Source organism: Calonectris borealis, chromosome 2 (assembly GCF_964195595.1).
Source record: "Calonectris borealis chromosome 2, bCalBor7.hap1.2, whole genome shotgun sequence".
Taxonomy (NCBI): domain Eukaryota; kingdom Metazoa; phylum Chordata; class Aves; order Procellariiformes; family Procellariidae; genus Calonectris; species Calonectris borealis.
The window spans coordinates 25,054,691-25,071,252 of record NC_134313.1 but is presented as its reverse complement, the minus strand read 5'-3'; the positions used below and the strand labels follow the sequence as shown (position 1 = coordinate 25,071,252).

The 16,562-nt window shown below is 36.3% G+C and overlaps 1 protein-coding gene across 16 annotated transcripts in view; it reads left to right on the top strand.

Moving 5' to 3' along the window:
• VPS13B (vacuolar protein sorting 13 homolog B) overlaps positions 1–16,562 on the top strand; it is a 490,063-nt gene that overhangs the window by 198,039 nt on the left and 275,462 nt on the right. For all 16 annotated transcript variants that reach the window (XR_012672287.1, XM_075141361.1, XM_075141359.1 and 13 more), the window contains one exon: positions 15,725–15,834. Coding sequence is in view for 15 of the 16 variants with exons in the window: in XM_075141361.1 (XP_074997462.1) it covers positions 15,725–15,834 (110 nt within the window). In the remaining variant the exon portion in view is untranslated. The remainder of the gene's footprint in view (positions 1–15,724; positions 15,835–16,562) is intronic.

The following is a 16,562-nucleotide window of genomic DNA, read 5'->3' as shown; positions in this document are numbered from 1 at the left end:
TTATACATCAGTCACTTTTTAAACAGTTTTTAAATGTTCTCACCAGTTGAAAAAAACAGCAGCCCCCTCCCCCCACCAAAAAAAAGCCCAACCCAAAAGCCAAGTATCCACTTAGTATCACAAAACATAAAGCTATAAACAGGCACAAGGCTTTATAAACATCTGCATTTTATTTCAGAAATCTGTTTTCTACACGCAGTGTTATAATTGCAATAAGGACTATGTGGTTAATGAGCTGGGGAAGAAGCAGCTGGTCAGAATTATTTCCCTTAATATCAAGAAAATGAAGATGAGGTAAAATCCTCTAGCTTTTTTCCTCTTACAGGTACAGAAATTACATAGTATCCTTGCTGTTACGTTCACTTCTTGGTTTTAGAACTGGCACCTCTCAAGCCCCAGCGTAGCAATACAGCTCTGAGATACCTGGATTAGCAAACAATTTGTTTAGCTAGTGCTATGGTTACACGATAGAGACCATATAGGGCCCGCAACATGTGGTGTCAGGGAGAAAATTTAAAATTGCATGGAGTGTCTAAAGCATGGTTATAAGTAAACATTTCTTTTAACGTTTGATTGCTTAGAACTCTCTTCAATTATTTTCTTATTGTTTTTACCTGATTGGATTTCTTTTTTATTATGATTTTGATAGTCTGATGTGTGCACTAAGAAATGCAGGAAAACTTGATCTAAGTAGTTTGTAGCAGGTACGATTTTCGCTGATCTGTAAAATACGACGCAAAAGCACATACCAGTCTTTTGGAGCACATTCCCAAAAGATCTGCTCAAAAATTTTGATCTCAAAAGATTAGTATTCTGAAGATATCATGATATATTGTTAGCCATCTGCAGGAATATTTGCTTTGTAAATAAACTCAGTGTTCTTATAATGCCTGTGCAGATGTTTTATACAGTTTACTTAACACTTTTTTTGCTAAAAGTCTTAAATGAGGTTTGTAAAATCATAAAGCTGCAGTGTTCAGCTTACTGCCAAAATAATACTAAAGGTTACATGTTTCTGTTTATTTGTAACATTTCTCTCAGAAGACACTGTAAAAATGTGAAAGCTGGTTTCACTTAAAAATCAGTTTTTCAAGGCAACATATTTAAAAACTCCCACTGTGGCCTAAATGTATGACAGCAGCTTTCTGCACTTCTACTAGTTAAGAGATGCAGTTTTGTAATTTACCTTACCTGTGATTTTCCAGTGCCCGTATTGGAGAAGTTTATGTGCTTTAAAAAAAAAAAAGTAATTATAATAATAAAATAAAATTTTGTAAATAATAGCCAAGTAGACAGTATTGTTGATATTTTTAATGAGGAGAACCATTCACTCAAGCCAAAAGTGAAAGTAAAATTCCTGCTCTCAGTTTAGCTAGGAAGTTATTTAAAACACTGATTGAACTAAACAATATTTTGGATTTATTAATCAAAATGTATATATTCAATTAAATTTTACCTAGTTTCGAGTTTTTTAAAAACTTTAACAGTGATGGAAGAGGTTAAAAAATGGATTTGAAAATAGGTATGTTTACATAATAGTATGACTAATGTTTTAATATATATTAAGCATAGTTAATCTAATACAGATTTCCTATAATCCAGAAATATTAGTTATGAGATTTAGCAAGCCTGTCCCTAAAAAGTTCTTGATTAGATCCCCATGAGTGAGAAGATATTGATCATAAGTCTTGACACCATTCAAGAATGTGTATTTCAGTCTAAAAGAAAATGAGTTTACTGTATTGGGTGTTTCAGTTTTTTGGATGCATCATGTCTAGCTCGTCTGAATCTTTAGAATAATTTATTTTAACAGCTGACCTTAATTGTACGTTCGAAGTTTACAAACATGCCGGTATTGAGAAGAATAACTTAGTTCTACATCAACTAAATGATGCAGTAATTTTGAAACAACTAGTAAACATTAAATAACCATCTCCCTGTTCACTACAGGTAGAAATGAACTGCACAAACTTTGGCTTTGTTTGTAGTCTTGTGCATTAATTTCTAATGTGAAAAGGCTAAAACTTACTTTTTCTGCTGGCTGCATTGGAAGCTCATAGCTTTATTTCAGGCAGAAGAATAAAGCAACTTTTATAATAAACTAGTTTGGCAATCTGGATATCTTAATGCTATCTTTCTTTTTTTTTTTTTCCTAATAATACTGTATGAAATTTATACTGCACTGTGCCATGAAGATTTAAACATCACCTTTAACTTAATCCTTTGATTTTGTGCCCGCTATATGACCTGTAAAGACATGTTTTTATTATTTGTCTATTGGTGGTAATGGTAACATTCATTATATTATTGAGAAAAGTTATTTCAGTAATTCAGAATTTTTGTTAAATTAACCTGGGAACCTTTATCTCTGTGAATTGGAAGATTATTTTCGTTTTCAAAAATACTTTTAAAATATTCAAAGCTGTCCTCAGTAATAAAGGCAGGATGATCAACAGTTTCCAGTATTACTCGTGTTGGTGCTTTGTGTTGGATCCTTTCTTTTCTGGCATTTTTAACATTAATTGCTTTATCTCTGTAAAAGGACTGTGATGGGCTTTCCCTTGCCCAGCTAAGATTCTTCTTTAATCTATATCTGTAACATTCATAGTGGCCATCACCATTGTCTATAGAGCCTGAATTATTGCACATTTCTAGTAGCATAAATACTAGTTTAGGAAGTTACCAAATAATTAGGGGACATGTCATATCAATTCCTCTTTGTAACCAGTATATATGAAGCTATTCTAGAAGGGGATGAAATCGATACCAGTAAAGGTGCAATTTTACATTTCATATAGAGATGACTGAATCTGTGATTAATAGAGTAATTGTATATTTGTAGGATTTGTGTTTATTTACAAGAAGATTATACAAAGGAAAGCTATTTATTCTGCTGAATTTACTAGCATCCCAGATGAAAGTTAGAGAAGTAACAGACAAAACTGCAGGCAGGGAATCCAGATTGCACTATATGCGTTCAATAGGCTGAAATGTAAATTCAATCAGAATTTTAGGCAATTTCACAATATGCAGCAACAAGGCATTTCTCCTTGGTATTTATGCCGTGTGGGAATTTTTCAGTTAGTAGTACACTGTATATCTTGAAACAGTCCTCCAATATGTAATGTAGTTAATTTGAAATCTTCTTTCTAGAGTCTCTTGAAACTACAGCATATTCCCAAGACTTTCTGAAGCTGACTCCTCTCCTCTAGGTGTGAACAGAGTTATTTCCACATTTGAGATGTCAGTTAGTCCATGCCTATTTGAGTCTTGGTACAACCATTTCAGTATATGTGGAGATGCTTATCTGTTCTCCGTCCTTTCTTACATGTAGGTTTCATAAGTTAAGGAAGGCTTTTTGGTTTTGTGAGACAGATGTGAGTCTGTCAAAATGGTACCGTAAAGCTCAAAATCAAATAATCTTTAATGGTCTTGTGGAATTTCATTCAAATTTGGAGTTAAGTTAATATGATGTTATTAAGTTTACCTCTAAAATGTAATTTTCCTTGTTTGTGTAAATTGAGTACAGATTTAATAAAATGGGTTTTTAATGTCTGTGTACTGTCATTCACGAATATAAGCCCCTTTTGAAATTATTGCCTATGCAGACATCAGCTGCAAAAGGACCAGGATTGACTGTCCATTAGAAAACCTGCCCATTTTATGTTCATAGTATCTAAAACTTCTATTTCTTTCCCACTAAGTAACCAAGCACTACAAATTTCATATTTTTCAAAGTTGTTGTTTGTTTGTTTTTTTTTTTAAAGGAAACATTTGCTTTCAACTTGAGCCCTATGTATCAAGTTTCTGTTGGAGTGCACATATTAAAAAAAAAAAAAAACAGGAAAAAAAAAAGAAAAGTTTATGGTAGAACTGCCCGTGTAACTTTACCTATATTGTAGTGTCACAACTTTGACAGTGTAACATACTGTGGCTATTTTTATTCTGGCTCATTGTTTGGCAACTCATCTATATGCTATTTATTGCAATCTTGAATCACTGGTGTAGAACATGAAGTCATCTTAAGCAATATAAAGGAATATATGAATTAGTTAGGATTTTGGATTTAGAAGATACATAGTTTTTCGTTCTTCCTCTATTTACAGTTCTGCTATAGAAAAGCATAACTTTATCTGGAATTTCTACTGTAAAGCTTGCTTGTCTTCCTAAATTATTTTCTTATTCCTCAACCTCTGTGTCTGTGGGTGTATTCTTTTAATTGAGCACCTAAGAAATTATGTGAAATCTTCTGTGTGTTTCCTGTTGCCTCTGAGAAGCTATAATGTTTAAGAAAAAAGGAAACAGAAGCCACAGCTGTATATTATTCAAATTACTTTTAAGAGAAGGCACATGAGGCATCTACTGCTGAAAAGATTTCAGTTTTATAACTTAAAGTGCAAGACCAGTTGGTATCCATAGTCACAACACTACAAATGTTCAACTGCTGAAGAAGGAATGAAAATAGCTCCCTTGGTGTCCTGTTGCCGTAGGGTAAGAATCCTGTTGCAATTCCCAGAGGAATACTGCTGTAAGAAATTGCAAAATAGCGTTTTGGCAGATGGTACTGAGGTGTTTATAAATACAGAGGCTGAACTGTATTAAGAAAATTCTTGGCAGTTTTCAGAGCATTTGCTCGTTTTAGTTTAAAACCCATATTATAAAAGTAACAAACTGGAGATTGTATTGAAAATCACTTAGAAGGAGATATATTGAGGCATTGCTCTTTTTAACTCTATCATTATAATGTCTTCCTATAATATTGTGTCACAATAGAAGAAAAGGTGTGGTAGCACTCTACCAATCTGGTCATAGAGAAAGGGAGGATGCAATACTGATATCAGTGTGCTTATGTATATTGCGATGCAAGGTTAACTGCCTACAGATCATAGAAATCATGATTTGTAAACTGAATATAGTAAAGCTTCACTCTGCTGTTTTTCATAATAGAAAAGTTGAGAGAGCTTATTATAGGCATTCTGATAGCTTAGTTAAGGGTAATACATTTGGATGATGACTGATATTATTCTCTACATTAAGAGAGATGTAGAGATGTGGTCCTCTCTTCCCTGCTCAGGCACGGGTGAAATCAAGTATTCCAGCAAAGTTCTATTTCCCATTATTTCAGAGCCTTGGAGCAGACCTCAGCTATTTTCTGCTTTTTTTAATCTGAATGAGATATTGATAATTCTAACGTCATCTTCCTAGCTGTTTTTCTGGGCTGAGAATTACCCAGTATAGATGTCTTTGTTATGAAGTGAAGAGGAAGTATTTAAAGACAAAGGTAAACCTGCACTTCTTTTCTGATGTCCTCCTGCCATATCTCTGACTTTACAGATGCTCCATAAGTCTAGGAACGGTTCTATATGACTAATACTTCCAAACCCAGCCTATTTAAGATAGCTTAAGACTTCTGCTCTCAATTTCTCCAACGTTTTCTTGCTCCATATAAGCTATTCGCCTAGAACCCTGGAAGTTTGCATCCTGATCAGCCTTGCACTAAACCATTTCACAGTAGGTCATATAGATTTTCACCCTTGTCTATCCCTTATTGAAAACATCCTCATTCACAGCAAGAAAGATCACATGATAAATTGCTTACCCAAGTCAACTATGGTCCTCAAACTGATGTTATGCAAGCTTTCAGCTGGAGAATTCAGGCTGTCTTTTAGATCTTGAAGTTTAGTCATTTGTCCGTCAGGATGCTTTAGTTTCAATTTCAGTCCACCATCTGGCTGGTGCAGAGTTGTTTGATTCTCACTGTTCTTGCAGTCCTGTTGTTCTGCAAGGAATAAAAAGTTCATTTAGTAAAACAGGCAGTTTGAGGCTTTCCCTTTCAAGAAAACAGTCTTCCTGATATCCAGCATTCCCTGAAAGAGGGCTGAGCATTCCCATGCACAGGTAGAAGGTTTTGGACAAAGCTCTTCCATAAGCAACTGCAAGATTTTACTCAGCAATCACTCTAACAAAACATTATTTCCCTCACTCTCTTGCAAGAGGTCTTGTCCATTGACATGTGTTTTCTCAATGACTTACCTCTCCATGGCCCTTTGGCCTTCAGCTGAAGATCTCTGCAGAAGTTTCTGTGTGGAATTCGGAGGGTTTTTTAATCCAACTGTGCTGCAGGATTGTCTACAGTGATTAGAAGTCATTTGTTGCATATCTGGAGAACTCCGGTATCTTATCAATTAATGTCTGTGTAAACAGTATTTAAGTGCAGCTACTGGTGGTACTTACACATTTGTATACATACTTACCAAGAACAATGCAATCATAAAATCTACAAATAATATTGCATTTGGAAACAAGATTCTGCTGTTACAGTTTGTCTGAGGCTCTGAGGTCCACATCCAGGTGGTTTGGACCTGGAGATGTTCAAAACCCATTAGCTTTGGAGTTGACTATAGTAAATAGGCAATAATTTAAAAATGAAGAAAATTACTTAACCAGTAAGCGAAATTCAAAATACATGTGTCTATACATTTTTATTTCTGTGCTCTCTGCTCTGGAGAATTGGAGAATGGAGATTTGGAGAATGTATAATGCTTTTGGCATAGAGTGAATCAGGGAGCATAGATACTGAATGAATGGTATCGTGAAACAGAAGTTTCCAGGTTTGAATGCTTAAAACTGACCCTTTTGACTGACCAGAACTGCATGCAATATCTGTGTACACAATGGATTTATGCAGTGGTATAAATGATATTTTCTGTTTTATTGCCTGTTCCTTCCTTCCTACTGAACATTGAGCTAACACTTTTCTAGAATAAACAGAAATCCTGTTTTCTGCCTCAAAGCAGTCAGTTCAGTTATCATTTTACATGTAAAGTTAAGATATGAAGCAGCGATACCAGTAGGAAAAGTATGTTTATCTGAATTGAATCAGGTGGGATACTTTGGGAGTTCTTCAGTCAGCCCTGTGCTTGGTTACTCTGGGTAGCTCAGCAGAGTTGGTCACCACATTAATCTTCTGGAATGTCTTGGGCAGCGCAGGTCCCCGCAGGGCTCTGCCTTCTTCATTAGTGAAAATTACTATGTTTTCCTGTCACTGTTTCTTTTCTCCTAAATAATTTATCTAATCTCAGATTATTTATCTATTTATCTTCCTCTCTTATCCCTCATGGGTAGCATAGTTTCTTTAAAAGCCTTTGATGAAACACCTTGTGGAATTTGTGTAGGGAATTCTAGTAGACTACATAGTCTTTGTCCTTATGCTTGTTGATTCTTTAGGAGAACACTAGGTTTGAGCCACAGTATTTCTAATTTTATGATTAAATTTGTTCACATTTTTGTTGCAGAATAGAATATGATCCAAAAGTATTACTAGACCACTGAGATCAAATGAAAGAAGGGATTTGCTGCCCTACTCCTCTCATTTCTAATCTCAGTCCATTACATATAGGAATTAGCAAAATTCTTGTTTAAAAAAAAATCCATGTGAACGTTTTATTTCTCGTCTGCTTGAGAAGATGTCTGTTTTCAGTAGTTCATCAGAAATCCATTCCATGGAATTACTGCATTTTACGAGTGAGACTAAAAGTCTTTGTAATCTGAAAAACAGCCAGCACAGCCTTTAAAATAGAATCATAGAATAGTTTGGTTTGGAAGGCAGCTTTAAAGGTCATCTAGTCCAACCCCCCTGCCATGGGTAGGGACATCTTCAACTAGATCAGGTTGCTCAGAGCCCTGTCCAACTTGACCTTGAATGTTTCCAGGGATGGGGCATCCACCACCTCTCTGGGCAACCTATTCCAGTGTTTCACCACCCTCATTGTGAAAAATTTCTTCCTTCTATCTAGTCTAAATCTACCCTCTTTTAGTTTAAAACCATTACCCCTTGTTCTGTCACTACAGGCCCTGCTAAAAAGTCTGTCCCCATCTTTCTTATAAGCCCCCTTGAAGTACTGAAAGGCCGCAATAAGATCTCCCCAAAGCCTTCTCTTCTCCAGGCTGAACAACCCGAAATCTCTCGCCTTTCCTCATAGGGGAGGTGTTCCATCCCCCTGATTTTTTTCGTGGGCCTCCTCTGGACCCGTTCCAACAGGTCCATGTCTTTCTTATGCTGAGGACTCCAGAGCTGGAGGCAGTACTCCAGGTGGGGTCTCACCAGCGCAGAGCAGAGGGGCAGAATCCCCTCCCTTGACCTGCTGGCCACGCTTCTTTTGATGCAGCCCAGGATACGGTTGGTCTTCTGGGCTGCGAGCGCACATTGCCGGCTCATGTCCAGCTTTTCATCCACCAGTACCCCAAGTCCTTCTCGGCAGGGCTGCTCTCAATCCTTTCATCCCCCAGCCTGTATTGATACTGGGGGTTGCCCCGACCCAGGTGCAGGACCTTGCACTTGGCCTTGCTGAACTTCACGAGGTTCACATGGGCCCACTTCTCGAGCTTGTCCAGGTCCCTCTGGATGGCATCCCATCCCTCAATCCCAGGAACGAGGAGGTCTCAGCCAAGTACAGCAAAGAAAAAATTAGGAAAATTGCCTCATAGTTTCTTAAGAGCACCAAGCAACTTTTTACTTTACTATAATGTACAGTCTCCTCTTGATCTATAAGAGTGAGTAACTGCAAGTTGTACTGGATCCATACGGAAAATGAAAAGGAACAGCCTTGACATTACAACACGTATTTGAGTTCTTTTGTTGCAGAGCTAAACAAGCTAAAATTCTCTAACCTTTGTTACCATTTTGAAAACCTGATCAGGTTTGATAATTTTAATGTAGTTTATGGCATTAGTCAGAGGTCTAAGTAATCTTTGACATACGTGTAATTGTGGTGGTATCAGGTACAGAGGCAGAACTGTTGGTAGCCTGAGAGCTAACACTTATATGTGAAAGTATCGCGATGCTAGCAGAGCAGATCTTATCCATGAAGTTTCATAATAAACACAGTCTAAGGACTTAGAGTCAGATCGGTGATCAGATTTATAGCATCAAATGTTAGATAGCTTTCTAGTGGGACTTCGGGGGGGGGGGGGCGGGGGAAGACAAAGGGACCAGAGTTTGGTAGATACCTTTGTAAACAGAAGTGGTTTCTGAATACTAGTAATAGCCTCTGCTTGGAGTTAGTTTGGGCCACCCTGCGTTTTCTGAGTGGAAACGTAACTCTCTGGGCAACTTGAACATTGTATTTCTCCCCGTCTTTTTTGATGAATAAAACAAACCAAGTGTTCTAAACACTTCATGTTTTCTGAAATGTTCATATCATTTTATTCACTCACTGACAGTACGGTTTTCAAGTCATTATAATATATCCTTGCTTTCTATCTGTATAGTTCTTTCTGTCAGTTGAATTTAGAGCTCCTCATGCTCCTTATATTTACAGAATAGTAAGTGATGATTAAATATATAAACAGGATCTAAAAGTGAACATGAGGAAATGATACTTGAATGAGACGTTCTTGCATTAAAAGCCTAGAAATTAAGGAAGAGATGCTATGCAGTTCAGCATAGGAATATTGCTGTTATGTTTTCATAGAGATGATTCAGTAATCATTGAAATAAAGCTGACATTTCTGTATAGTACAGCTGCCTACGCATTTCCTATTTTTTTTGATTGCTATTGCCTATTAAACTGTTTCCCTGAACATACATCACTATATTCTCTAAAGGAAATTAAAATTTTGCTCAAATGAATTTTGGAAAAAAAAAGCAGCCTTTCAAGATGCTTTTTTTTTTTTTTTCCAAAAACGTATAGCAAACAAGTTAAATATGAATATTCTAGCATTTTTGTGAAAACTTGCATCTCAGCATGTCATAACATTTTTCCGCAGTAAGAAAGACAAAATACTAAATGGACTCAATTCCATTCTTAACATCAAAGGGCAGAGATGATATGCAGTAACTGAGGGTTGTTCTCCACACCTTGATTTGATATACCTTGCTTCAGATTGATTTGCAGAAATATGGTTCCTTGTACTTTAGACAAACGATGCCTGACATACAGCCCTTTGTGTTAACCAACGTATTCAGCAGTTTTGTGTTTTGCCTCATTATTTTACGTCTTTGACTATAATTCTATGTTATAATTCCATAATTCAGCATTTGTGAGTATTTGGGTATGTATATTGATGGAGATAGGATGTTTCTTTTCTTTAACCCTAATGATGGCTTATCAGAACATTCAATTAAAATTAGGCCCGTGTGATTTAGAGTTATGATTAACACAAGTCACACTCCTACATTTATTTTTGCTACTAGTTACAGCAGGTACTTAGCTGTGCCACGTAACTTTAACATCTAAATTCTATCCCTGGGTCCTGCTGTGTGATCTAATAACTTCACTTCTCTGCCTCACTTTCTCTATTTTTGAAATAAAAATAATGATGCTGACCTCTTTTGTTTCTTAATGCTTTTCTGCTATAAACCTCAGCAGGAGAGTTACAAGGTCATGATAGCAGTAGAAGTACATTCTTACTGAATGTTTCCAAACATCAAAAGCTTTTTTTTTTTTTAAAAAAAAAGGAATAGTGTTAAAATATTGTGGTGTGTGTATGGTTGAGCAAAGAATAACTGTTATATGAAGGAACTGTGTTTGATATTACAGACCAAAGTGCCTTAGTTCATGGGAAAATGTTACCCCACTACTCTGTTTTAATGAAATATTCTAATATTGGTCTAAGCAACTAAACTAATTGATCTTAGAGTTATTTTAAGCATTTGGTGAACATAAAACTCTATGAAAGTACAGTAAACGTGGAGATTTTTCTCTGAGATAAAATTGGGATAATGTTTACATAAAAGGCCATCTGTAATCATTCAAGTCAAGCTTGAATAGGGAGACATGCAGACATATATTTCAGTAGTTAGACAAAATTTATTAACTTACTGTAGCTGGTATAATGTAAAAATAATTTTTCACAATCACGTAAACTTTGGTGTAGCCTGAAATATGTTTCCCTTGTCTGACTCGGCAATTCAGGATGAAATGCAGATTCTGTCTCTTAGATAAGCTGATTGTTTTGCAAGACAATAATATTGGCTTGTCGTCGATATTCCGAAGTGGGCAAAAAGGTTGCGTGTTTAATTTTTTATGCTGTGTAACTGCAATCTCTAACTCCTACTTCAGCTCTCATTCTTCAGTTTGGGATGTGACTGAAAATGGCTGTGGTGCCATAGGATAGCTAATTGGTAAAGCCTGTTTGGAATGTGGGTAAGCGAGCCATTTTGGCAGTAAGCAGAGTAGTAAAGAGCACTCTTTTTCCCTTAGTTGACTCCCAGGCTAAAATTAAACAGAGTTAGATATTTCCACATTTAGTGATTTACAATGCATCTGTTCTGAGTCAACTAGCAGAAAGAACTAATTACCTATATACTTTTATAAAAAAAGAACTCTTCATTTGGGTGTAATATGCAGATCTGCATTTTTGTAGTATGCCTTAGTGGAAATGCCCTTCAAAACAGTAAGATAATAAGTAAAAAAATTATTTCTTCATTCTGTTATCCTTTGAAATAGTTGGATACTAAATTAATGATGCTAACTCAACTTGTATCAACACCTGCTTATCATTCACATGTCCTGAGACATCTAGGAGTCATGAGCTCAATGCTAAAATAATTCATGGTGCGGTTTATATAGCAAGATGGTGTAATGTTTTCTTTAGTTACTTGGTTACTAAAAATAAACAGAACTTGTCAGAATTAGTTTTTATTGTACATCATTCCCTTTGTTCATATTTGTGATCCCTCCCCAACAGAAAGTGTACGTTAACTTCAGTTTCCTGTAGAGGTTTTTCAGTTCATTTTACAGGGGAATATCTGAAATGTTTTACTGCAAGTTTTTACTGTAAATAGCAATATAGATGCATTTGGATACTGCATACACACAGAGCAGAATTTAGAAAGAATTCTGCCAGGGTGATTCTTTATTGTTGCAGAGATAAAATACATTTTTCTGCACATAAATAGCAAGGCTGCTTCTCAATGTCTAGTGCATCATAGTGTGTTATTGTTGTTGTGTTAAATGTTGAGTTTCAATAATTTATGACTGAACTATTATTGTCTACTCTTCCTAGTAAATTTTTTTCACCAAAATGTTGGGAGTGACTCAGTAATGCAGTTTACTCTTTCACAAGGTTCTTACATCTCCAAAAAGACAGCCGTTTTCGCCAAGTGTTGCCACTTCCCTTCTCCTTCCCAAAGCGCTCGTTCACCTCTGCATTCCTCTTTCACCATCCTGCTGCCTTCATCCTTTTCTTCTGTCTCTGATATCTGAGGCCCTTTACCGTTCTTTCATCACCGCTGAGCATCCCTCAGCACCACCACTCTGTTGCTCAACTCTGCCCCTTTTTACCTATCCTGCCTTTACCTCTGGCCTCTTTTCTCCGCAGCTGCATCCCCCAGGTGTCCTCTTCCACCTCACCAGAAGTGTACCATACTCCATTTTTGTCCCACTTATTATATGCTTGAATTTCCCTTATGAAGGAGAGGGTAGAGCTAGAGCCCCAGGCTAGCGACCCCTCTCCTCCCTGCTCCTCCAGCAGCCTTTGCTCACCACTCAAGGTGGGAGGAGGTGGCAGCAGAGCCAACCCACGCGCAGGAGGCCCCAGGTTATCCTCTGTGGGCCCCCTGGTCCCTTGGGAAGAGGAGTGCTGTTGCTGCAGCTGTCGTCATCCAAGGAAGCTTGTCAAGAAGCTTGTCCACAGGATGAGAGTGCCAAATGCAACTGTGCTCTGATGCCTCCTGTTCGTCCTCCACCACTCACCTGCAGCCTCCCCTGGGTTTGTTCCTTCAGGAGAGAGCCGAAAGCTGGGAAGGAAAGAAATTATTTGCCCAAACCTAGCAAATAACACCATGACTTTGAGAAATTCTCAAAACGTTCGAAGATTACGTGGTGTTGGGTTTGATTCTTATTTTTCAAATAATTTACTAGATAGATGTAATAGATAACTCTGGCAAGAACTGGGATCTGGAAAGGAAACCTAGTATGGTATGGGACTAAGGTCTGTTTTTTCTGAAATGTAAATTTAATTAAAAGGAGAAAAGGGGAGGGGAGAAAAGAAAGTTCACCACAATCTTAATGAAATCCAGGAAACTCGAGCATTGCATTTTGACAGAGACAAAATAGCAATTAATTTTTTTTCAGTCGTGTAAGGAGTCTGCTGCCAAGTTACAGCTTGGTCCTCACATCAGTGAGATCTTCCGTGAAAACTGGGGGGGATTCTTATTTCTTGGCATGAAAACACTAGTTTAAGAGGTTTTTTTGGGAGGGGGAGGAGGCAAATCTGAGAAACTTTTCTTTGACTACATAGTTATTTATTATGAAGAAAGCTGTTGCATAGAAAACAACTTTACATAGGTGATTAAACTGCTCTTCAAATATAGTGGCTGAGTAGCAAATACGGCAGTAAATTTCAGTAATTCAGCGTGACAGAAGTAGCTTAGTAGGAGGCCAAAGTTACCTGACAGTCAAATTGAAAGGCAAATAATGTAATTGCTCATCTGACTACTTGTACTGTTTTTTTCATTTGTTTTTTTTTTTTCCTCCCAGACACAAGCTATCAACAACAAAAGACAACTGGAAAAATAAACTATTTTGCTCTCTGCTCTACCTTACTTTAGAGTTTCACTTCATTGAAGTGAAAAGATAGTTTCAGTTCAAAGCATGACTTACTTGTATTGAACTTTTTAGTTTTAACTAATTTTTTGCAGTAAACAAGAAACTAAATTGAGTAACTAGCATCATGTGCTACAGTAACACTATTTTTTTTTCAGGAGTCTGTTATAAATGTGGGATTTTTTTGTTGACTTTGCTTGTAGGCTGACTTTATTCCTCACTCTTTGGGAGGTCTGTCTCCCACTTGTCATATCACATATACATTAAACCTTTCATTAAACATTGCTGACAACAGGCGGTATCTCTTAAAGATGCAGGATTCTCTTATTTTGGCATCCAAGTATCTTATAAAAGCTAGTGATTGTAGCATATCCTTTATCAATCCTCTGTTACCTTCTACTTCCTTTTTCTAGTCTCCTCCAGATCCTGCCACAAGGCATATTCACTGCTTTTCTTACTTGCACGTTACCCCTTTACTTTATACTTGACATCAGCTTTGCCTTAAAATGCAGATTTATTTCTAAGGTTTATTACTGACATTTAAAACCATCAGATCACATAGACTAGTCTCTGTATAGGAGTTCCTCACAGTGTGTGTTCCAACTCGAAGCCTGTGCTAGGCAGATGATTTATCTTTGTGTATTTCTTGACTGCCATTTTCCCATTGTACTCATCAGGCTTTGCTTGCGTCGCCCCAGGTTGTGGGTCTTCTGCCATTTGGAATTCAGCTGGTTTTAAAATTTTGTCATATACAATAAACTCGTAACTTAACTAATTTTTTTTTTTCCCCATTTATAGTTTTGGTGATGTATTATGTGTTTTGAGGCATATGTTTTTGCTGTTTTTACATTGAATTGTGTGACAAGCTTTCTGAATTTATTTGAATTTATTATTAAATTCAGATTGCTGCATAGTTATAAACTACAGAGTAAATATATATCGCTTTAGGAACTATGATTCTTTGAATTATAGAACTACTGTAATTCTCTAGAACTTGGTGCTGGGACCTTCCGGTAACCAGGATTTCTGTTTTGAATTTATTTCATTATTTCATTTATTTATTTGTTATAAAATTGCAAAACTTATGTGAAAAGATAACTGCCTATTACTACTTGCCACACTTTTTCAATATAATCGATACCTTTGTATTATATTAATCGACTTGCTTCTGCATTTTACAGCTCTGTAATTTAAGTTCTGCTGCAATAGATACTTTATCTGTACTATTAAAAAAAAAAGCCTTGCTAATACATCGTCAGATTTTTAATGTAGGGTTAATGGAAATAGTGCTTCATAAATTGGGTTTTAGTGTGCTTGGCTTCAAGTATATGCTAAGATTTCTGGATACTGAGAATAGTTTTTCTCCTATTTTGAGTCTTAATGTTTCCCATGTAAGTTTTTCTTCACAAGCATAAGAAAACTAGAAGTTTATTCTTAAGAAATGAAGATATGGTAGCCCTATCTTGTAATCCTAGGACTTCAAAAGTGACATTTAAAGAAAATAAGATATATTATAGAACTTGGGATAAAATCCTAAGAGTTCACAGTACCGAGACTGCCAACATTAGCAGGATTCAAAAATTTGCCTTATTTTACCTAACTAGTCCACTGAAGAATATTCATGAGCATATTTACATGAAAAATATTTGTCCTGAGCAGCTTTGGGCAGAACACTAACCTCAAGTAGACTTGTCTTTGTTAAAAGAACCCACTGTCCTAGACCAAGTTTTTCTTTATTGAGGCTGGGGGGAGTCATGCATTATATTCTTTTCTTTCTGTCAAGGGTCTCTGACTCATTTCTTGCATAATGTTATTGTTGGCTGAGAATCTGAGGAAAGGTGTTGTGTGGATTCAGTTACACAGACAGTTTTGTGAAAACAAGCATTTTTCTTGGCAAAAAATTGTAATAAGCAAATCAAAATGCAATTCTCTGCATTTTTTTGCGTGTGTGTCCATAACACTGGCAGTGCTGGCAAGTTTCTCACTTTCAAGAAGTTATTGAAGTTTATGTTTTAATTATTACTCTTGATTGGAATTTAAAATAAATATATATGTAAGTCCAATCCAAACAAAAGTCTGCATTAAAGATGATTTGTGTGCAATAAAAATGAATACATGTATAGAGATTCTTTAGCAGATAGTTTACATTTTCTTTTCTTTTCTATGGTGTATAGGTGCAGTACTCTTGTCCAGTGTACAAGGATTAGCAATTAATGTTGATCCAGTTCTGTATACTTGGCTTATCTACCAACCTCAGAAACGAGCTAGTAGACACATTCAGCAGGTACGTATTTTGGAGGGAAAGAAGTGGGGAGAGCGGAAACTTTCTCCTCCATATATGCCAGTAGTGCATTCTTGGTCCACATATTTGTTTACTGTCACCCTGTTCTTTGTAGTTTGCTGCACGTACTGTTGATCTTATTTTGAATTATTTAAAATGTTAAGTTTTGCATGTTAAAATTTTTATTTCGCAATGTTTTCATTTATAATGTTTAATTAAAAGAATAGAGAGAATGTTTTTTGATGGTCAGTGTTTAGGATCAGTTTTTTGCAACTAGTTTTAACTACTTAAGACTTCATAAGCCTCCTGAGTCTGAATAGTAAATCATGTTTTAACCATTTGGGGTGGTCTATCAAATAATTGCATAACTTGTTACAAAATCACTACTCGTATTAAAACCCATTTTAATAGGAGAGGAACTATACAGTTCGTAACTTGACTTAAGTGAATGCTGTAACAGATTCTGTATATAATGCCAAAACACATATTTGCATATGAAGTGCTCAGAAAAGATACAAGAAGTTAAAGCTGTGGGTCTGTGTGGCACAGTGTTTTCTTTGACGTATTCTTGACCTTAATTTTCATGCCCCATACTCCTGACCTGGAAAGAACACAGGTTTTGCCTGATTTTAAACTTATTTTTAACTGCTGTTTGGCAGACCAGTAGAATGTTCTAAAGCTTAAATTTGTCGTAATTACTCAAACTAGTGGTCTGTGTAGCCTGATGTTCT